Source organism: Salvelinus fontinalis, chromosome 31 (genome assembly GCF_029448725.1).
Source record: "Salvelinus fontinalis isolate EN_2023a chromosome 31, ASM2944872v1, whole genome shotgun sequence".
Lineage (NCBI taxonomy): Eukaryota > Metazoa > Chordata > Actinopteri > Salmoniformes > Salmonidae > Salvelinus > Salvelinus fontinalis.
In genome coordinates, this window is record NC_074695.1 from 37,242,448 (window position 1) to 37,265,168 (window position 22,721).

The 22,721-nt window shown below is 42.9% G+C and overlaps 1 protein-coding gene across 3 annotated transcripts in view; it reads left to right on the top strand.

Moving 5' to 3' along the window:
- LOC129830174 (E3 ubiquitin-protein ligase MIB2-like) overlaps positions 1 to 22,721 on the top strand; it is a 100,941-nt gene that overhangs the window by 9,880 nt on the left and 68,340 nt on the right. For all 3 annotated transcript variants that reach the window (XM_055892507.1, XM_055892509.1, XM_055892508.1), the window contains 2 exons: positions 6,742 to 7,143; positions 8,965 to 9,136. In XM_055892507.1, the coding sequence (XP_055748482.1) occupies positions 6,742 to 7,143; positions 8,965 to 9,136 (574 nt within the window). The remainder of the gene's footprint in view (positions 1 to 6,741; positions 7,144 to 8,964; positions 9,137 to 22,721) is intronic.

The following is a 22,721-nucleotide window of genomic DNA, read 5'->3' on the forward strand; positions in this document are numbered from 1 at the left end:
CAATAGAGAAATATATGTACGTTGTGTGCAAATGTAGTAAGATTAGGGAGGTAAGGCAATAAATAAGCCATAGTGGCGAAATAATTACAATTTAGCGTTAACACTGGAGTGATAGATGTGCCGAGGATGATGTGCAATTAGAGACACTGTTGCAAAAGAGCAACAAAAAAAACAATATGGGGATGAGGTAGTTGGGTGTGCTATTAACAGATGGGTTGTGTACAGGTACAGTGATTTGTAAGCTGCTCTGACAGCTGATGCTTGAAGTTCGAGAGGAAGATATAAGTCTCCAGCTTCGGTAATTTTCGCAATTCGTTCCAGTCATTGGAGAACTGGAAGGAAAGGCGGCCAAAGGAGGTGTTGGCTTTGGGGGTGACCAGTGAAATATACCTGCTGGAGCGTGTGCTACAGGTGGGTGTTGCTATGGTGACTAGTGAGCTGAGAAAAGGCGGGGATTTACCTAGCAAAGACTTATAGATGACCTGGAGCCAGTGGGTTTGGCGCCGAATATGTAGCGAGGACCAGCCAACGAGAGCATACAGGTCACAGTGGTGGGTAGTTTATGGGGCTTTGGTGACAAAACGGATGGCACTGTGATAGACTACATCAAATTTGCTGAGTAGAGTGTTGGGGGCTATTTTGTAAATGACATCGCTGAAGTCGAGGATCGGAAGGATAGTCAGTTTTACGAGGGTATTTTTGGCAGCATGAGTGAAGGAGGCTTTGTTGAGAAATATGAAGCCGATTTCTAGATTTAATTTTGGATTGGAGATGTTTAATGTGAGTCTGGAAGGAGCGTTTACAGTCTAACCAGACACTTAGAATATGTGGACAACTACAAATACCTAAGTCAGAACCGTCCAGAGTAGAGGTCGACCGATTATGATTTTTCAACGCCAATACTGATTTATTGGAGGACCAAAAAAAGCCGATACCGATTAATCGTCCGATTTTATTTATTTGTGATAATTACAATTACAACAATACTGAATTAACACTTATTTTAACTTAATATAATACATCAATAAAATCAATTTAGCCATAAATAAATAATGAAACATGTTCAATTTGGTTTAAATAATGCAAAAACAAAGTGTTGGAGAAGAAAGTAAGAGTGCAATATGTGCCATGTAAAAAAGCTAACGTTTAAGTTCCTTGCTCAGAACATGAGAACATATGAAAGCTGGTGGTTCCTTTTAACATGAGTCTTCAATATTCCCAGGTAAGAAGTTTTAGGTTGTAGTTATTATAGGAATTATAGGACTATTTCTCTCTATACAATTTGTATTTCATATACCTTTGACTATTGGAGGTTCTTATAGGCACTTTAGTATTGCCAGTGTAACAGTATAGCTTCCGTCCCTCTCCAAGCTCCTACCTGGGCTCGAACCAGGAACACATCGACATCAGCCACCCTTGAAGCAGCGTTACCTATGCAGAGCAAGGGGAACAACTACTCCAAGTCTCAGAGCGAGTGACGTTTGAAACGCTATTAACGCACACCCCGCTAACTAGCTAGCCAATTCACATCGGTTACACCTGCCTAATCTCGGGTGTTGATAGGCTTGAAGTCATAAACAGCGCAGTAGCTGCTGGCAAACACACGAAAGTTATGTTTGAATGAATGCTTACGAGCCTGCTGCTGCCTACCATCGCTCAGTCAGACTGCTCTAACAAATCATAGACTTAATTATAACATAATAACGCACAGAAATACGAGCCTTTGGTCATTAAAATGGTCGAATCCGGAAACTATCATTTCGAAAACAAAACGTTTATTCTTTCAGTGAAATACGGAACCGTTCCGTATGTTATCTAATGGATGGCATCCCTAAGTCTAAATATTGCTGTTACATTGTACAACCTTCAATGTTATGTCATAATTATGTACAATTCTGGCAAATTAATTACGGCCTTTGTTAGGAATAAATGGACTTCACACAGTTCGCAATGAGCCAGGCGGCCCAAACTGCTACCCCGACTGCTTGCAAGAGAAGTGCAAGAGAAGTGACACAATTTCCCTAATTATAAGAAATTCATGTTAGCCGGCAATATTAAGTAAATATGCAGGTTTAAAAATATATACTTGTGTATTGATTTCCTCATCCGAAGAGGAGGAGCAGGGATTGAACCAAGGCGCAGCGTTGTGAAATGACATGATTTATTTAAGACACGACAAAACAACGAAGAGAGAAAACTAACTATACTTGAATTAACTAACAAAATAACAAAAACGAATGTAGACAGAACTGGACGACGAACTTACATGAAACACGAAGAAACGCACGAACAGGGAAAATAGACTACACAAAAAGAACGATGTACAAACAAACCGAACAGTCCCGTATGGTGCGACAAACACTGACACAGGAGACAACCACCCACAACGAACAGTGTGAAACAACCTACCTTAATATGACTCTCAATTAGAGGAAACGCAAAACACCTGCCTCTAATTGAGAGCCATACCAGGCAACCCTTAAACCAACATAGAAACAGAAAACATAGACTGCCCACCCAAACTCACGTCCTGACCAACTAACACATACAAAACTAACAGAAAACAGGTCAGGAACGTGACAGTTTGTCGAAGTAGGCGCATCGATTATATGCAACGCAGGACACGCTAGATAAACTAGTAGTATCATCAACCATGTGTAGTTAACTCGTGATTATGTTAAGATTGATTGTTTTTTATAAGATAAGTTTTTAATGCTAGCTAGCAACTTACCTTGGCTTCTTGCTACCCTCATGTAACTTGCTACCCTCATGTAGGGAGTCAGCCTGCCACACAGGCTCCTCGTGGAGTGCAATGTAAGGCAGGTGATTAGAGCGTTGGACTAGTAACCGGAAGATTGCAAAAACGAATCCCCGAGCTTGCGGGCTAAAAATCTGTCGTTCTGCCCCTGAACAAGGAAGTTAACCCACCGTTCCTAGGCCGTCATTGAAAATAAGAAAGTGTTCTTAACTGACTTGCCTAGTTAAATAAAGGTAAATTTTTATCGGCAAATCAGTGTCCAAAAATACAGATTACCGATTGTTATGAAAACTTGAAATCGGCCCTAATTAATCAGTCATTCCGATTAATCGGTCGACCTCTAGTCCAGAGTAGTGATGCTAGGTGGGCGGGCTGGTGCAGGCAGCGATTGGTTGAAGAGCATGCATTTAGTTTAACTAGCATTTAAGAGCAGTTGGAGGCCACGGAAGGAGTGTTGTATGGCATTGAAGCTCGTTTGGAGGTTTGTTAACACAGTGTCTAAAGAAGGGCCAGATGTATACAGAATGGTGTCATCTGCGTAGAGGTGGATCAGAGGTTCACCAGCAGCAAGAGCAACATCATTGATATATACAGAGAAAAGAGTCGGCCCGAGAATTGAACCCTGTGGAACCCCATAGAGACTGCCAGAGGTCCGAACAACAGGCCCTCCGATTTGACAAACTGAACTCTGTCTGAGAAGTAGTTGGTGAACCAGGCGAGGCAGTCATTTGAGAAACCAAGGCTATTGATTCTGCCGATAAGAATGCTGTGATTGACAAGGTTGAAAGCCTTGGCCAGGTCGATGAAGACGGCTGCACAGTACTGTCTTTTATCGATGTTGGTTATGATATCGTTTAGGACCTTGAGCGTAGCTCAGGTGCACCCATGACCAGCTCGGAAATGAGATTGCATAGTGGAGAAGGTACGGTGGGATTCGAAATGGTCAGTGATCTGTTTGTTAACTTGTCTTTCAAAGATTTTAGAAAGACAGGGCAGGATGGATATAGGTCTAGAGTGTCTCCCCCTTTGAAGAGGGGGATGACCGCGACAGCTTTTCAATCTTTGGGGATCTCGGACGATACGAAAGAGGTTGAACAGGCTAGTAATAGGGGTTGCTACAATTTTGGTGGCTAATTTTAGAAAGGGAGTGTCCAGATTGTCTAACCCAGCTGATTTGTAGGGATCCAGATTTTGCAGCTCTTTCAGAACATCAGCTGTCTGGATTTGGGTGAAGGAGAAGCGGGGGGAGGGGGGACTTGGGCAAGTTGCTGTGGGGGGTGCAGAGCTTTTGGCTGGGGTAGGGGTAGCCAGGTGGAAAGCATGGCCAGCCGTCGAAAAATGCTTATTGAAATCCTCGATTATCGTAGATTTATCGGTGGTGACAGTGTTTCCTAGCCTCAGTGCAGTGGGCAGCTGGGAGGAGGTGCTCTTATTCTCAATGGAATTTAGTCTCCCAAAACCTTTTGGAATTAGTGCTACAGGATGCAAATTTCTGTTTGAAAAAGCTAGCCTTTGCTTTCCTAGCTGACTTATTGGTTCCTGACTTCCCTGAAAAGTTGCATATCGCGGGGACTATTCGATGCTAATGCAGTACGCCACAGGATGTTTTTGTGCTGGTCAAGGGCAGTCAAGTCTGGGGTGAACCAAGGGCTATATCTGTTCTTAGTTCTATATTTTTTAAATGAGGCATGGTTATTTAAGATGGTGCTGAAAGCACTTTTACAGAGCAACCAGGCATCCTCTACTGACGGGATGAGGTCAATATCCTTCCAGGATACCCGGGCCAGGTTGATTAGAAAAGCCTGCTCGCTGAAGTGTTTTAGGGAGCGTTTGACAGTGATGAGGGGTGGCTGTTTGACCGTGTACCCATTACGGACGTAGGCAATGAGGCAGTGATCACTGAGATCCTGGTTGAAGACAGCAGAGGTGTATTTAGAGGGCAAGTTGGTCAGGATGATATCTATGAGGGTGCCCATGTTTACTGATTTAGGGTTGTACCTGGTAGGTTCCTTGATAATTTGTGTGAGATTGAGAGGTTGAATAGGGGTTGCAACAATTTTGGTGGCTAACTTTAGAAAGAGAGGGTCCAGATTGTCTAACCCAGTTGACTTGTAGGCTCAGATTTTTTATTTATTTATTTATTTATTTCACCTTTATTTAACCAGGTAGGCAAATTGAGAACACGTTCTCATTTACAATTGCGACCTGGCCAAGATAAAGCAAAGCAGTTCGACACATACAACAACACATAGTTACACATGGAGTAGAACAAACATACAGTCAATAATACAGTGAAAAATAAGTCTATATACAATGTGAGCAAGTGAGGTGAGATAAGGGAGGTGAAGGCAAATAAAATATATTAATAAATAAAAATATAAAAAAAGGCCATGGTGCCGAAGTAAATACAATATAGCAAGTAAAAAAAACACTGGAATGGTTGGTTTGCAGTGGAAGAAGGTGCAAAGTAGAGATAGAAATAATGGGGTGCAAAGGAGCAAAATAAATAAATACAGTAGGTAAAGAGGTAGTTGTTTGGGCTAAATTATAGATGGGCTATGTACAGGTGCAGTAATCTATGAGCTGCTCTGACAGCTGGTGCTTAAAGCTAGTGAGGGAGATAAGTGTTTCCAGTTTCAGAGATTTTTGTAGTTCGTTCCAGTCATCGGCAGCAGAGAACTGGAAGGAGAGGCGGCCAAAGGAAGAATTGGTTTTGGGGGTGACCAGAGAGATATACCTGCTGGAGCGCGTGCTACGGGTGGGCGTTGCTATGGTGACCAGCGAGCTGAGATAAGGGGGGACTTTACCTAGCAGGGTCTTGTAGATGAGATTGTAGGACGGCCTGGGTGTTTTCCATATCCCAGTTTAGGTCACCTAAGAGTACGAACTCTGAAGATAAATGTGGGGCAATCAATTCACATATGGTGTCCAGGGCACAGCTGTGGGCTGAGGGAGGTCTATAACAAGCAGCAACGGTGAGAGACTTATTTCTGGAAAGGAGGATTTTGAAAAGTAGAAGCTCGAACTGTTTCGGCACAGACCTGGATAGTATGACAGAACTCTTTAGGCTGTCTCTGCAGTAGATTGCAACTCCGCCCCCTTTGGCAGTTCTGTCTTGTCGGAAAATGTTGTAGTTGGGAATGGAATTTTCAGAATTTTTGGTGGCCTTCCTAAGCCAGGATTCAGACATGGCTATGATATCAGGGTTGGCGGAGTGTGCTGAAGCAGTGAATAAAACAAACTTAGGGAGGAGGCTTCTGATGTTAACATGCATCAAACCAAGGCTTTTATGGATACAGAGGTCAACAAATGAGAGTGCCTGGGGAATAGGTGTAGTGCTAGGGGCTACAGGGCCTGGGTTAACCTCTACATCACCAGAGGAACAGAGGAGGAGTAGGATAAGGGTACGGCTAAAGGCTATAAGAACTGGTTGTCTAGTGCATTGGGATCAGAGAAGAAAAGGAGAAGATTTCTGGGCGCGGTAGAATAGATTCAGGGCATAATGTACAGACAAGGATATGGTAGGATGTGAGTACAGTGGAGGTAAACCTAGGCATTGAGTGACGATGAGGGAGGTTGTGTCTCTGGAGGCACCAGTTAAGCCAGGTGAGGTGTCCGCATCTGTGGGGGGTGGTACAAGAGAGCTATCTAAAGCATGTTGAGTGGGACTGGGGGCTCTACAGTGAAATAAAACAATAACTAACCGAAACAGCAGTAGACAAGGCATATTGACATTAGGATGTGTAGCCGAGTGATCATAGGGTCCAATGAGCAGCAATAAGTGAATCAGGGAGCCGTTTGGTAGTCGCTACTACGCTATGTGAACGGGAGACCCAACGATTCAGAAAGCTAGCGGATGGGTCTTCGGCGACATCGCGACGGAAAAGCCTGTTGAAACCACCTCGGACGATTCACACTTTCTGTAGTAGACCTCGCCCCAACTGATTTTGTGTTTTTTAAATTTTCTCTCTTTCTCCCCTCAGTCACCCCTAATCTGGTCCCGGAGACCCTGGTTCCACCTGTGGTGCCTACCCTGCCCTCGGCGCGGGTCCGGCCTGCCCTGCACAGGCCCCGTAGGCGCAGCAGCAGCGGCAACAACAGCAGCAGCGGAGGCGACCCCACCAGGCCGTGGCCCTCGGGCCTAGCAGGCCCCAGAGGAAGCATGGAGGTGGGCATGCGTGTGGTGCGTGGCCTGGATTGGAAGTGGGGGAACCAGGATGACGGTGACGGCCACGTGGGCACGGTGGTGGAGATTGGGCGGCAGGGTAGCACCACCACACCCGACAAGACGGTGGTGGTGCAGTGGGACAGCGGCACGCGCACCAACTACCGCACAGGCTACCAAGGCTCCTACGACCTGCTGCTCTACGACAACGCCCAGATCGGTGAGCACTGAGCCCTGATCACCCCACCACAGGTTTTTAAACACATATAAGTTACACTATATATACAAATGTATGAGGACAGTCCTTCAAATGAGTGGATTTTGCTATTTCAGCCACACCTGTTGCTGGTGTATAAAATCGAGCACACAGTCATGCAATCGCCATAGACAAACATTGGCAGAAGAAGAATGGCCCTACTGAAGAGCTCAGTGACTTTCAACATGGCACCATTTTTTATTTGATTTTGTATTTTATTTAACCTTTATTTAACTAGGCAAGTAATTTAAGAACAAATTCTTATTTACAATGACGTCCTACCCCGGCCAAACCCTATCCCAGACGACGCTCGGCCAATTGTCTGCCGCCCTATGGGACTCTCAATCACGTCTGGTAGTGATACAGCCTGGAATCAAACCAGGGTCTGTAGTGACGCCTCAAGCACTGAGATACAGTGCCTTAGACCGCTGCGCCACTCGGGAGCAGCGTTATAGAATACCACATTTCCAACAAGTCAGTTCATCAAATTTCTGTCCTGCTTGAGCTGCCCCGGTCAACTGTAAGTGCTGTTTATTGTGAAGTTGAAACGTCTAGTAGCAACAACGGCTCAGCCGCGAAGTAATGGTCCACACAAGCTCACAGAATGTTAGCGCGTAAAAAGCCTCTGTCTTCGGTTGCAACACTCTCTGCCGAGTTGCTTTTCTCTGTAGTTTTTGGCTAAAAGCAACAGTGAAAGAGAAGTTTGACGATAGAACTGATTCTGGTATGAAAAGGTTTTATAGTAAGTTTTGCATTGATCTGTGTCAGGTCTTGTGGAAACTCTGTTAGTTGTGCACCTGTAATTGCTATTTGAAGCAGGGAAATAGCATTCACGGGGTCAGTGCATACTGGAGGGTAAATGTGCAGCAGTAGTGCAATGCAGTTATAAAAACTACATTCACAAGTTTGTTTTATTAAGCATTTCTAATATCATGGTATATTCCTGAACGTAACAATATCACTAGGATAGTTTAATTCATAACAAAGCTTTTTCATTGTTAAAATAGGCCTACAATAAGTTTTCTCTACAAAAATGCACACTCACTCAAGTAAATAAATACTAATATCCTTTCGGATATCTAGATATTCGATTAACCGTGCCCATCCCTAGTACTTGTGTATATTCTGTATAAAACAACCTACTGTATATAAAACCATATTCAGTGAGGCCGGGATTCAATCTAATCCATGCAAGCTTGACATTTAAAGGACATTTCCGATTGAGGCAACATGCACAGCATTTACCGTGAATGTGATCTCTGCGAAAGTCGGGGAAATTGCCTTTTAAAAGCATAATTGTCGGCTGTCCAGTACATTTTGCTCTGAATTGAGTCCCGGCTTTAAACTATATTCAAGTTTGATGATTTTTTTTGTATATCATTTTTTATTTTTAGGTATTTATGTCTCATCTCTATGACTCAAGAAAGCTTCCTCAAGCTCATGTTTACTTAGATGCCCTTTGCTCTGCAATGCTTTCCCCATTTCCTTTCGAAAATAGAGACAGGCAATACAGCCCTGTTTTTAGAATCAAATGCCAAGTGCTAAGGCAGGATTAGTCTGCATTTTGCACCATTAAAGACAGCATTTGTCTGCCTCAGAAGCCAATAAGCCTTCAATTTTTGCCTTATAAGGGGGAGAAGGAGAGTCAAATGGAGAGGGATGAGGAAGAGCAGCATCTCTCGGCATCTCTTTCATCAGTCAAAGCGTTTCATTTGCTAGGCTGTCTTGACCTCCTTCCACCTCTCTCTGACTCTCTCACTCTCTCTCCTCTTTTCTCTGTCTCAGGTGTGCGCCACTCCAACATCATCTGTGACAGCTGCAAGAAGCATGGCATCATGGGGATGCGCTGGAAGTGTAAGGTGTGCTTTGACTATGACCTGTGCACGCAGTGTTACATGAACAACAAGCACGACGTGGGCCACGCCTTTGAACGCTATGAGACCGCCCACTCCCAAACGTGAGTACCATGGTCCCCCCACATCTTTTCTCAAGAATTCCCAATTCCCCCATTTAGTGCAATACGCCCAGTATTATACAGACATAGCTAAAACACTATATGGGAGAACAGTACAGTACAAATATGTTTAGTGATGCCATGCAGAATACTGTTGGCCAAAAGTACAGTAATTCCTTAAATGGCACCAATTCCCTCTTATCTGCGATTGTTACACATTTCATTACATAGTTAGTTTCCTCAAGTGAGTAAAGGCTTTTGAGTCCATAGACATTGCGAAAGACATTAGGGCAAAATAAAGAGGAACTGTATCAGAGAACAAGCTCACCAAACCTTCAATGGCTGTATGTCATTGCTGCTTAGGTTTAGGTCTATTCAATCAAAACATGTTGTCTGGTTTTTAGGGTTAAAGTAGCCTGAACTACTGAATGAATGAGTCTTTATCTTCACATGCAAAAAAAACATTCTTTTTTAAAAATGATTCTCTCTTATAGAGAAAATGTATTTGTCACTGACGGTCTGCTCTCATATTCTGTACAGTACAATACAGTCTGACAGAGGCTCCTTCCCCTCTCACTTTGATTCCCGCCTCAGTTTCTCTAGTCTACGGTATTGATTTCACATTGAGCCTGTATGCTTTTATAAGATCTGATTTAAATGTGACTGCTTTGTGTCACATCGAGTTAAGTCTAGACTTCATGACTTGAAAGCCGATGGGAGAGTAAACACAAGGCTAAATATTGGATTACTGTCCTAGTGAAAACACTAGTGGACAGCAGTTTGCCCCAAGAAGACTACTATAAGGTCTTATCGGTCTTGTTATTTTGAGGATGTTTACAAACTACTCAGCCCCACTGTAGGACTTACTCTAGCTACCTGACAAGATTACAAATCTCAACCTTTAAATAGATTTATCTTCTTCTACTTATATCAGTCTGCTCAGCCCCACCAGAGGACTTACGCTCGCTACCTTACTAGACCGCAAATCTCAACCTTTGAATAGATGTCTATCTTCTACTTATATCACTGGCTTCAGTAAGAAGCTTGATACATCTGGTGGGTGTGTTGATCCGATTTGAGAGTAGTAAACATACACACCACCAAACTGCTGCTTTGTGGTGAGGGAAACAAAAGCCCATTATTTGGTTACTTCACCATTTATGAAATTACTCCCACAAACACATTAACTTCTCTATATCAACAAACAGAGCAGAGAGGTAAAGGCAAATGCAGGATTAGATATCTCAGTAGGATTTTAAATGCAACGATTGTTTGATTTGGACCCAAAACGGCTGATGGTTAACACATGTTTAGTGTATGTGGTCCATGCAGGAATTGAACCAACAACTCCTGAATGCCCCGATCTGGATGCCAAAACAACAGAGGGAGGTTCAAATTTGAAGTGGGTCTCTGAAGGGATCTCTGTCACCCCAGTACAAACGCATTATGAATCTCAGCGCCTTCTCTCTTGAGACATCTTTAAGCATGAATGGAGCAGTTAGTCTAAAGTGGAATGAAAGAATGTCACTCAGCTGAAGTTAGTGGGCCTGCAGTGATGTGATAGACCCTTCAGACATCTCTGGCCTTGGCAAGAGAGGTCAGCAATGTGATGAGTGGAGGGCAGACGTGGCAAGGAAAACAACTCGTAGTGAACAGACGGGCTCTTACGCAACCCGCATCCCGATGGAGAACATTTTATTAAGCTGATTCTACGAATGTTTTCCCACCGGGACCACTGAGGATTCTGAGAAACAGATGTCGTCAACAATGATACAAACAAAGAGCCATTGATGGTCTTTCTCAGTTCTCTTTAGGCCTTGCTACTTAGCCTATTTCAGACACTTGTGCCTTTTGTATTCACACAACTCATGAGGTACAGCACATGTCTTTAGAGAAGCCCACTGAGTCTGCATTAATTTATTGAACTATGACTCCCATTGGCATCATTCTAAATTCGCTACATTGCTGTCAGGTGGGAGGCTGAACCAGTTTTAGTTCTCGTTTGGCCAAATATGCCATATGCATGAAATATAGCCAGTCATTTATATTTCAACACCTCATCATACCATAACTCATCCATACGTCATTAGATCATGCCATGAGCATTTTAGACATACTCCAGCAGCTTACACAATACACAAACAACATTCCACCCATACTATACAAGCTTATATTGGGACGTTGCATTCGTCTTTCAAAAAGCTTATCTGTAAAACATTTCATTATGAATTCAACACCTTATCGATATGAATGGAGAGACATGAGGAGATAAAGGTAGACAATGGTGACTAAATTAGTCAACGTCTATATCCAACCATTGGATCCCATTTCTGGTTTAAATGTACTGTTGGTGTCATTTATTACACACTGAAGTAGGGTTGGGCGATATATCGAATGTATTATATTACGCGATATGCCTGTATCGCAAGAATCAAATATAAACAGTATAGTCAAAAAGTTTGCACACACCTACTCATTCAAGGGTCTTTCTTTATTTTGACTATTTTCTACATTGTAGAATAATAGTGAAGACATCAAAACTATGAAATAACACATATGGAATCATGTAGTAACCAAAAAAGTGTTAAACACATCAAAATATATTTTATATTTGAGATTCTTCAAATAGCCACCCTTTGCCTTGATGACAGCTTTGCACACGCTTGGCATTCTCTCAACCAGCTTCATGAGGTAGTCACCTGGAATGCATTTCAATTAACAGGTGTGCCTTGTTAAAAGTTAATTTGTGGAATTTCATACCTTCTTATTGCGTTTGAGCCAATCAGTTGTGTTGTGACAAGGTAGGGATGGTATACAGAAGATAGCCCTATTTGGTAAAATAGCAAGTCCATATTATGGCAAGAACAGCTCAAATAACCAAAGAGAAATGACAGTCAATCATTACTTTCAGACAGGAAGGTCAGTCAATCGTTAAAATTTCAAGAATTTTGAAAGTGCCATTGCAAAAAACATCAAGCTCTATGATGAACCTGGCTCTTACGAGGACCGCCACAGGAAAGGAAGATCCAGAGTTACCTCTGCTGTAGAGGATAAGTTCATTAGAGTTACCAGCCTTTAATGAATGCTTCAGAGTTCAAGTAACAGACACATCTCAACATCAACTGTTCAAAGGAGACTGTGAATCATGCCTTCATGGTCGAATTGCTACAAAGAAACCACTACTAAAGGACACCAGTAATATGAAGAGACTTGCTTGGACCAAGAAACACAAGCAATTGACATTAGACTGGTGGAAATCTGTCCTTAGGTCTGATGAGTCTACATTTTTGCTTCCAACCGCTGTGTCTTTGTGAGACAGAGTAGGGGAATGGATGATCTCAGCATGTGTGGTTCCCACCGTGAAGCGGGGGGGGTGCTTTGCTGGTGACACTGTTGGTGATTTATTTAGTATTCAAGGCACACTTAACCAGCATGGCTACCACAGCATTCTGTAGCGTTACGCCATCCCATTTGGTGTGGGCTTAGTGGGACTATCATTTGTTTTTCAACAGGACAATGACCCAAAACACCTCCAAGCTGTGTTAGGGTTATTTGACCAAGAAGGAGAGTGATGGAGTGCTGCATCTAATGACCTGGCCTCCACAATCACCTGACCTCAACCCAATTGAGATGGTTTGGGATGAGTTGGACCACAGAGTGAAGGAAAAGCAGCCAAAAAGTGCTCAGCATATGTGGGAACTCCTTCAAGACTGTTGGAAAAGCATTCCAAATGAATCTGTCAATGCAAATGGTGGCTACCGCTAAATACATTTTAGCCAAAGACTATTATAGGGCGCCGATAGCCATGGTAGCTCTGCTTCTAGCTCCTAAGCAACTTTGAAGTTTTTTAGTTTTTTTTATGTGTTATTTCTTACATTATTAGCCCAGACATTTTTGGGTGTTATTACATGCAGCCGGAAATCACTTTTGGATATCATAGCGGCGGTAAATCACCAGCATTACGACCAGGAATACGACTTTCCCGAATTGGATCCTTTGTTCTTACCCCCCAGGGCAATTTAACTTATTCCAGAGGCTGCTCCAAGATGCGCCGGCGGAGAAGAGGTATTCAGAATTTACACCACCGCTTCCGAGTATATTACTCGCTAATGTTTTGTCTCTGGACAATAAAGTAGACTAGCTCAGGGCGAGGATCTCCTTCCAGAGAGACATCAGGGACTGTAACATACTGTTTCACGGAATCATGGCTCTCTCCGGATAAGCTGTCCCTGTCCATACAGCCAGGTGGGTTCTCAGTACATCGCTCAGACAGGAATAAAGAACTCTCCGGGAAGAAGAAAGGCGGTGGTTTATGTTTCATGATTAAATATTCATGGTGTGATTTGTGATAACACAACAAAATTCAAGTCCTTTTGTTCACCCGACCTAGAATACCTCACAGTGATATGCCGACCATATTACCTCCCAAGAAAATGATCTTTGTTTATAGTCACAGCCGTGTGTATTCCCTCTCAAGCCTATATCACGACGGCCCTCAAGGAACTACATTGGACTTTGTGCAAACTGGAAACCCCATATTCTGAGGCTGCATTTATTGTAGCTGGGGGATGTTAACAAAGCAAATTTGAGGAAAATGCTACCAAAGTTCTATCAACACATTGAATGTAGGACTTGCGCTTCTAAAATGCTTGACCACTGCTACTCCCCCTTCCGGGATGCCTACCAGGCCCTCCCCGCCCTCCCTTCGGCAAATCAGATCACGACTCCATTTTGCTCCTCCCTTCCTATAGGCAGAAATTCAAACAGGAAGTACCCGTGATAACGTCTATTCAACACTGGTCTGATCAATCGGAATCCATGCTTCACGATTGTTTTGATCACGTGGGCTGGTATATGTTCCTGGTAGCCTCCTGAGAATAACATTGACGTATAAAGTGGTTCATCCTTTAAAAGTTGCTGCGTGGTGCTGCAGAATTCTACGACACGTTATTTAAGTGCCAACCACTGCTACCATTAGTTCTAGTTTTACAACTAGAGGGCATCTTTGAGAAGCATTTGATAGCCTTCAATAGTGGCTGTTCTAGAGATTTTAAAACCTTTTTTGTAAGAACATAGTATATGGGACTGATTTTACGAAATTTTGCATCGCCTCTTCAACCTCAGAAGGCTGAAGAAATTCGGCTTGTCACCAAAAGCACTCACAAACTTCTACAGATGCACAATCGAGAGCATCCTGTCGGGCTGTATCACCGCCTGGTACGGCAACTGCTCCGCCCACACCCGTAAGGCTCTCCAGAGGGTAGTGAGGTCTGCACAACGCATCACTGGGGGCAAACTACCTGCCCTCCAGGACACCTACACCACCCGATGTCACAGGAAGGCCATAAAGATCATCAAGGACAACAACCACCCAAGCCACTGCCTGTTCACCCCGCTATCATCCAGAAGGCGAGGTCAGTACAGGTGCATCAAAGCAGGGACCGAGAGACTGAAAAACAGCTTCTATCTCAAGGCCATCAGACTGTTAAACAGCCACCACTAACATTTAGCGGCCGCTGCCAACATACTGACTCAACTCCAGCCACTTTAATAATGGGAATTGATGGAAATTATGTAAAAATGTACCACTAGCCACTTAAAACAATGCCACTTAATATAATGTTTACATAACCTACATTACTCATCTCATATGTATATACTGTACTCTATATCATCTACTGCATCTTGCCTATGCCGTTCTGTACCATCACTCATTCATATATCTTTATGTACATATTCTTTATCCCTTTACACTTGTGTGTATAAGGTAGTAGTTGTGGAATTGTTAGGTTAGATTACTTGTTGGTTATTACTGCATTGTCGGAACTAGAAGCACAAGCATTTCGCTACACTCGCATTAACATCTGCTAACCATGTGTATGTGACAAATAAAATTTGATTTGATTTTGATTTATCGCTGCAGGGGCAGTATTGAGTAGCTTGGATGAAAGGTGCACAGAGGTGCCCATAGTAAACTGCCTGCTCCTCAGTCCCAGTTGCTAATATATGCATATTATTATTCGTATTGGATAGAAAACACTCTGAAGTTTCTAAAACTGTTTGAATTATGGCTGTGAGTACAACAGAACTCATATGGCAGGCAAAAACCTGAGAAGTTCCACTTCCTATTTGAGTTTTTTCTGAGGTGGCAGATTTTCAACCAAGCTCTCATTGAAATTACAGCAAGATATTGATGAGTTTTCACTTCCTACGGCTTCCACTAGATGTCAACAGTCAATAGAACATTGTCTGATGACTCTAATGTGAAGGGGGGCCGAAGGGGACAGGAATGAGTAATCACTGCCACGAGCTGACCATGCTTTCACATTCGTGTTCACATGAGGAGGACCTCCATTCCACCGCTCATCTGAAGTCAATCTAATTCTCCGGTTGGAACGTTATTCAAGATGTATGTTAACAACATTCAAAAGATTGATTCAGTACATCGTTTGACATGTTTCTACTGACTGTTATGGAACTTTTGGACATTTCGTCACGTTATAGTGGACGCGCTTTGTGACTTTGGAATTGTTTACCAAACGCGCTAACCAAAGTAGCTAATTGGACATAAATAACGGACATTATCGAACAAATCAAGCATTTATTGTGGACCTGGGATTCCTAGGACTGCATTCTGATGAAGTTCATCAAAGCTAAGGAAACATTTATCATGTATTTTCTGGTTTCTGTTGACCCCAACATGGCGGCTAATTTGGCTATTGTTCTGAGCTCCGTCTCAGATTATTGCATGATTTGCTTTTTCCGTAAAGTTTTTTTGAAATCTGAGTTGCATTAAGGAGAGGTATATCTATAATTCCATGTGTATAACTTGTATTATCATCTACATTTATGATGAGTATTTCTGTTGAAACGATGTGAAACGATGTGGCTATGCAAAATCACTTGGATGTTTTTGGAACTAGTGAATGTAACGCGCCAATGTAAACTCCGATTTTTTTGTTATAAATATGAACTTTATCAAACAAAACATGCATGTATTGTGTAACATGAAGTCCTATGAGTGTCATCTGATGAAGATAGTCAAATGTTAGTGATTAATTTTATCTCTTTCTGATTTTTGTGAAAGCTATCTTTCGCTGGAAAAATGGCTGCGCTTATTGTGGTTTGGTGGTAACCTAACGATCGTTTGTAGTGCTTTCACTGAAAGCATATTTGAAATCGGGATTAACAACAAGATTACCTTTAAAATTATATAAAACACATGTATGTTTGAGGAATTTTAATTTATGAGATTTCTGTTGTTTGAATTTGGCGCCCTGCACTTTCACTGGCTGTTGTCATGGCTGTTGTCATATCGATCCCGGTAGCGGGATGCAGCCATAAGAAGTTAATACATTTTATTAAATGGTGTTTCTATTCCAAGAAAAACAAAAAACCCTCTGTTAGGATGGAATGGAAAATATGGCGCTGTACAACATGACGGTCGGGAGTAGGCTACAGTACTGGGCTACTTAGCTAAAGAATCCCCGTGTCGTGCGTGCACGTGGGAGACAGTGGTTCAATTCCCCAGGGAGGAAGGAGTAGGCTGTCCTTGTAAATAAGAATTTGTTCTTAACTAACTTGCCTAGTTAAATAAACGTTACACTAAGAACATAACATTTCTACACCCTAATTGTATAATTGTAGTTTAACCAATACCCAAACGGAGTTTCAGTGAAAATAAAATCTCATTGATTTATCAAGACCAGTCCTCATGCTTGTCTCAGAGCAGCCCGAAATGGACCTAAAATAGTTTTAGGCTATTGCTTCTAACTTCAATATACTCTTTAAATAAATAAGACCTACACCACTTTTAACAGCACATTACTCAACACTAGTGAGACTCATGTCGCCTACAGTATATCGAAAAATATGACGTGACTCTCCGCCAATAATTACATATAGAGGATTGGAGGATATTTCTGTAATTCTGATATTTATTCCCATAGGAATTTGTTATGGATCCATAATTAAATAAACATCGGCATTTTGAAAGAGTATTTATTTTATTAACGAAAGCATAAAGATGCCATTGTCAGTTACATTGTTTTAGTTTGAACTTGCAGACTGGCGCTAAGAACACCGGGAACGTTTCCCTAGTCATCGCTATTATTAGTGTAATGCCCCTTAGTGTTGCTCTGTGCTACCCAGTGTGGCGAGGTGGGGATCCACCCCTTCCCCATGGGCTAGGTCTGTCTGCTGTGCGCGGCTCTGAGGCCCATCCCGTGCCCCCTGCCCTCATGCCTTGAACCTTGCACACTTTCAATAGATACAGCTGGAAACTGCAAGGCAATCCCATTGTGCACCACTCGGGAGACATGACCAATATATATTGTCCTGCTAATAACAGGGTTAATAATATATCTGTGAGAATATCAAAGGGGCGTTTATATAATTATAAATGAATAGTAATCGTTCAAATAATAAGAATAATCGCTTGATTTAAAAAAATAGCAATATTTTGGAGATTTTGTTTTCAAATAACATAAAATGAATGAGGAAAGGCCATTCTTGAACATGGGTGAGACATTGTTACTAATTTGTAAATAAAGCTAGTTTGTTATTTAGAATGATTTATTTATGTTTTTAGAGGGAGAGAAACCAAAAACCTACAGTCATCTCATGGGTCTCCCAGTCGAGGCCGGCACGGGTATTGAACCAGCATTTGTAGCAACACAGCATGTACTGCTATGCAGTGTCTTAGACCGTTGTGCCACTCAGGCGCTGTACAGCGTGACCAGTCGGGAGTGGGCTACAGTACTACAGTAAGAGCAAAATAAAATAATTAAAACCTTAGTGTAACAACAGTTTTAGTAAGTAATACTGAATTCGTGCACAATTATCAGTTTCTATTTAGGTTTATGTCGCCCATTCATTGTCAGTTGGAGACACAGTAGGATTCAAAAGCATAACTCCCCCTTGGCCTGGTCTGGAGCAATGAAGTGCTGACGCAGGGTTCCGTACTAAACCACAAATTACCTCTAAGCCCCGCAGAATAATCACAAAACTTTTTGGAGCAACCACTGTATACGGACACAGTAACATAGTGTATAGGGGATGTTGTTCCCACTGTGACTATTAAAACCTACCCAAACCAGAAACTGTGGATAGATGGCAGCATTCATGCAAAACTGAAAGCGCGAACCTCCACATTTAACCATGGCAAGATGTCTGGGAATATGGTTGAATACAAACAGCGTAGTTATTCCCTCCGTAAGGTAATCAAACAGGCAAAATGTCAGTACAAAGTGGAGTCGCATTTTAAGGGCTCCAACATGAGACGTATGTAGCAGTGTCTACAGACAATCACAGATTACAAAGAGAAAACAAACCACGTTGGGGATACTGACGTCTTGCTCCCTGCCAAGCTAAACACCTTCACCAGCTTTGAAGAGAACACTGTGCCACCGACGCAGCACCCTCTCCTGATGGTGAAGGTAGGAAACAACACTTCCACTTCTCTGATTCTCAACACAGGGGCCCCACAAGGGTGCGTGCTCAGCCCCCTCCTGTACTCCCTGTTCACCCATGACTGCTTGGGCACGCACTCCTCCAACTCAATCATCAAGTTTGTAGACGACACAACAGTAGTCGGCCTGATTACCAACAATGACGAGACAGCCTACAGGTTGGAGGTAAGGGCCCTGAAAGTGTGGTGCCAGGAAAATAACCTCTCCCTCAACATCAACAAAACGAAGGAGCTGATCGTGGACTTCAGGAAACAACAGAGGAAATCTTCCCTATCCACCTCGAAGGGACCGCAGTGGAGAAGGTGAAAGCTTCAAGTTCCTCGGCGTACACATCACCGACAATCTGAAATGGTCCAACCACACAGACAGTGTGGCGAATGCGCAACAGCACCTCTTCAATGTCACTGGTCACCTCAATAATGGAATACTAGTCACTTTAATAATGGTTACATACTGCTTTACTCATTTCATATGTACAGTTGAAGTCGGAAGTTTACATACACCTTAGCCAAATACATTTAAACTCAGTTTTTCACAATTCCTGACATTTAATCCTAGTAAAAATTCCCGGTCTTAGGTCAGTTAGGATCACCACTTAATTTTAAGAATGTGAAATGTCAGAATAATAGTAGAGAGAATGATTTATTTCAGTTTTTATTTTTTCATCACATTCCAGGTGGGTCAGAAGTTTACATAAACTAATTGAGTGTTTGGTAGCATTACCTTTTAAATTGTTTAACTTTGGTCAAATGTTTCGGGTAGCCTTCCACAAGCTTCCCACAATAAGTTGGGTGAATTTTGGCCCATTTCTCATGACAGACCTGGTATAAGTAACTGAGTCAGGTTTGTAGGCCTCCTTGCTCGCACACGCTTTTTCAGTTCTGCCCACAAATTTTCCATAGGATTGAGGTCAGGGCTTTGTGATGGCCACTCCAATACTTTGACTTTGTTGTCCTTAAGCCATTTTGCCACAGCTTTGGAAGTATGCTTGGGGTCATTGTCCATTTGGAAAACCCATTTGCGACCAAGCTTTAACTTCCTGACTGATGTCTTGAGATGTTGCTTCAATATATCCACATAATTTTCCTCCCTCATGATGCCATCTATTTTGTGAAGTGCACCAGTCCCTCCTGCAGCAAAGCACCCCCACAACATGATGCTGCCACCCCGTGCTTCACGGTTGGGATGGTGTTCTTCGGCTTGCAAGCGTCCCCGTTTTTCCTCCAAACATAACGATGGTCATTATGGCCAAACAGTTCTAATTTTGTTTCATCATACCAGAGGACATTTCTCCAAAAAGTACAATCTTTGTCCCCATGTGCAGTTGCAAACCGTAGTCTGGCTTTTTTATGGCAGTTTTGGAGCAGTGGCTTCTTCCTTGCTGAGCGGTCTTTCAGGTTATGTCGATATAGGACTCGTTTTACTGTGGATATAGATACTTTTGTACCTGTTTCCTCCAGAATCTTCACAAGGTCTTTTGCTGTTGTTCTGGGATTGATTTGCACTTTTCACACCAAAGTACGTACATCTCTAAAAGACAGAACGCGTGGGCTGGTGCTTGAGACATTGTTTACGCATACAAGGCCCTCCCTCGTCCTCCCTTCTGCAAATCTAACCATGAACCTATTCTCCTGGTTCCAAACAAAAGCTCAAACAGGAAGTACCAGTGACCCACTCAATACGGAAGCTGTCGGATGAAGCAGGCACGAGGCTACAAGAATGTTTTGCTAGTACAGACTAGGATATGTTCCTGTATTCATTCGATTGCATTGAGTACAAGCATACAAGATGCCCGCTATGACCTCCGAGACATCAAACATGCAAAAGGACCGGTAGAATCCTATTACACCAGCTCTGACACTCGTCGTATGTGGCAGGGCTTGCAGACGATAACGGATTACAAAGGGAAATCCAGCCATGAGTTGCCCAGTGATGCAGAACTCCCAAATGAGCTAAATGCCTTTTGTGCCTGCTTAGAAGGAATATATATTGGCTTGCGTGTAAACAGGTTTTTCATGATGGCTGTGTGAGCTTGTTCTCCGTGGCCGACGTGAAAGAGCCATTTTAAACAGGTTAACAATCACAAGGCCGCCAGGCCAGACGCAATACCGGGGTGCGTTCTCAAAGCAAGCGCAGACCAGCTTGCAAGTGTCTTCAATGACATTTTCAATCTATCCTTGTCCCAGTCTGTAATCCCATTTTATGTTTCAAGCTGACAACCATTGTTCCTGTTCCCAAGAGCTCCAAGTTAATCTGCCTAAATGACTAACGCCCTCTAGCAATCACATCTGTAATTATGAAGTGCTTCAAGTTCCTTGGCATCCACATCACTAAGGACTTACCATGGTCCACACACACCTGCACAATTGTGAAGAGGGCAAGGCAGTGCCTCTCTCCCCTCAGTAAATTGAAAAGATTTGGCATGGGCCCTCGGATCCTCAAGTTATTCAGCTGCACAATCGAGATCATCTTGACTGGCTGCATCACCGCCTGTTTGGTATGGTAAATGCACCCCTCTTTACTGAAAAGCGCTATGGATGGTGGTGCGAACAGTCGAGTACATCACTTGGGCAGAGGTCCCTGCCATCCAGGACCTCTATATCGGGCGGTGTCAGAAAAAGGCCAGAAAAATTGCCAAAGACTCCAGCCACCCAAGCCATAGACTGTTCACTCTGCTACCATCTGACCAACAGGCTCCGAGACCGCTTCTATCCCCAAGCCATAATAAGACTGCTAAATAGTAAATTATTGATACCCGAACTATAAACCCACACGCATACAGTGCATTCGGAAAGTATTCAGACCCCTTGACTTTATCCACATTTTTATACGTTACAGCCTTATTCTAAAATCTATTTAATTATTTGTCCACATCAATCTACACACAATACCCTATAATGACAAATAGAAACTTTTTTTTAAAACATTTTTGCAAATGTATAAATAAAATCAAAAATGAAATATAATTTACATAAGTATTCAGACCCTTTTCTCTGTACTTTCTTGAAGCACCTTTTGGCAGTGATTACAGCCTCAAGTCTTCTTGGGTATGACGCTACAAGCTTGGCACACCTGTATTTGGGGAGTTTCTACGATTTCTTCTCTGCAGATCTTCTCAAGCTCTGTCAGGTTGGATGGAGAGCGTTGCTGCACAGCTATTTTCAGGTCTGTCCAGAGATATTAGCTCGGGTTCAAGTCCGGGCTCTGGCTGGGCCACTTAAGGACATTCAGAGACTTGTCCAAAAGCCACTCCTGCGTTGTCTTGGCTGTGTGCTCACTGTCATTGTCCTGTTGGAAGGTGAACCTTCTCTCCAGTTTGAGGTCCTGAGCGCTCTGGAGCAGGTTTTCATCAAGGATCTCTCTGTACTTTGCTCTGTTCATCTTTCCCTCCATCCTGAGTAGTCTCGCAGTCCCTGCCGCTGAAAAACAATCCCCACAGCATGATGCTGCCACCACCATGCTTCACTATAGGGATGGTACTAGGTTTCTTCCAGATGTGACGCTTGCCATTCAAGCCAAAGAGTTCAATCTTTGTTTCATCAGACCTGAGAATCTTGTTTCTCATGGTCTGATAGTCCTTTAGTTGCCTTTTGGCAAACTTCAAGCGGGCTGTCGTTCCTTTTACTGAGAAGTGGCTTCCGTCTGGCCACTCTATCATAAAAGCCTGATTGATGGAGTGCTGCAGAGATGGTTGTCCTTCTCCCATCTCCACAGAGGAACTCTGGAGCTCTGTCAGAGTGACCATCGGGGTTCTTGGTCACCTCCCTGACCAAGGCCCTTCTCCCCCGATTGCTCAGTTTGGCCGGGCGGCCAGCTCTAGGAAGAGTCTTGGTGGTTCCAAACTTCTTCCATTTAAGAATGATGGAAGCCACTGTGTTCTTGGGGACCTTCAATGCTGCAGAAATGTTTTGGTACCCTTCCCCAGATCTGTGCCTTGACACAATCCTGTCTCCGCGCTCTACGGACAATTCCTTCGACCTCATGTTTTTTAAATTTTTCTGATAGGCACTGTCAACTGTGGGACCTTTTTCAAATCATGTCCAATCAATTGAATTTACCACAGGGGGACTCTAAGTTGTACAAATATCTCAAGGATTACCAATGGAAACAGGATGCAC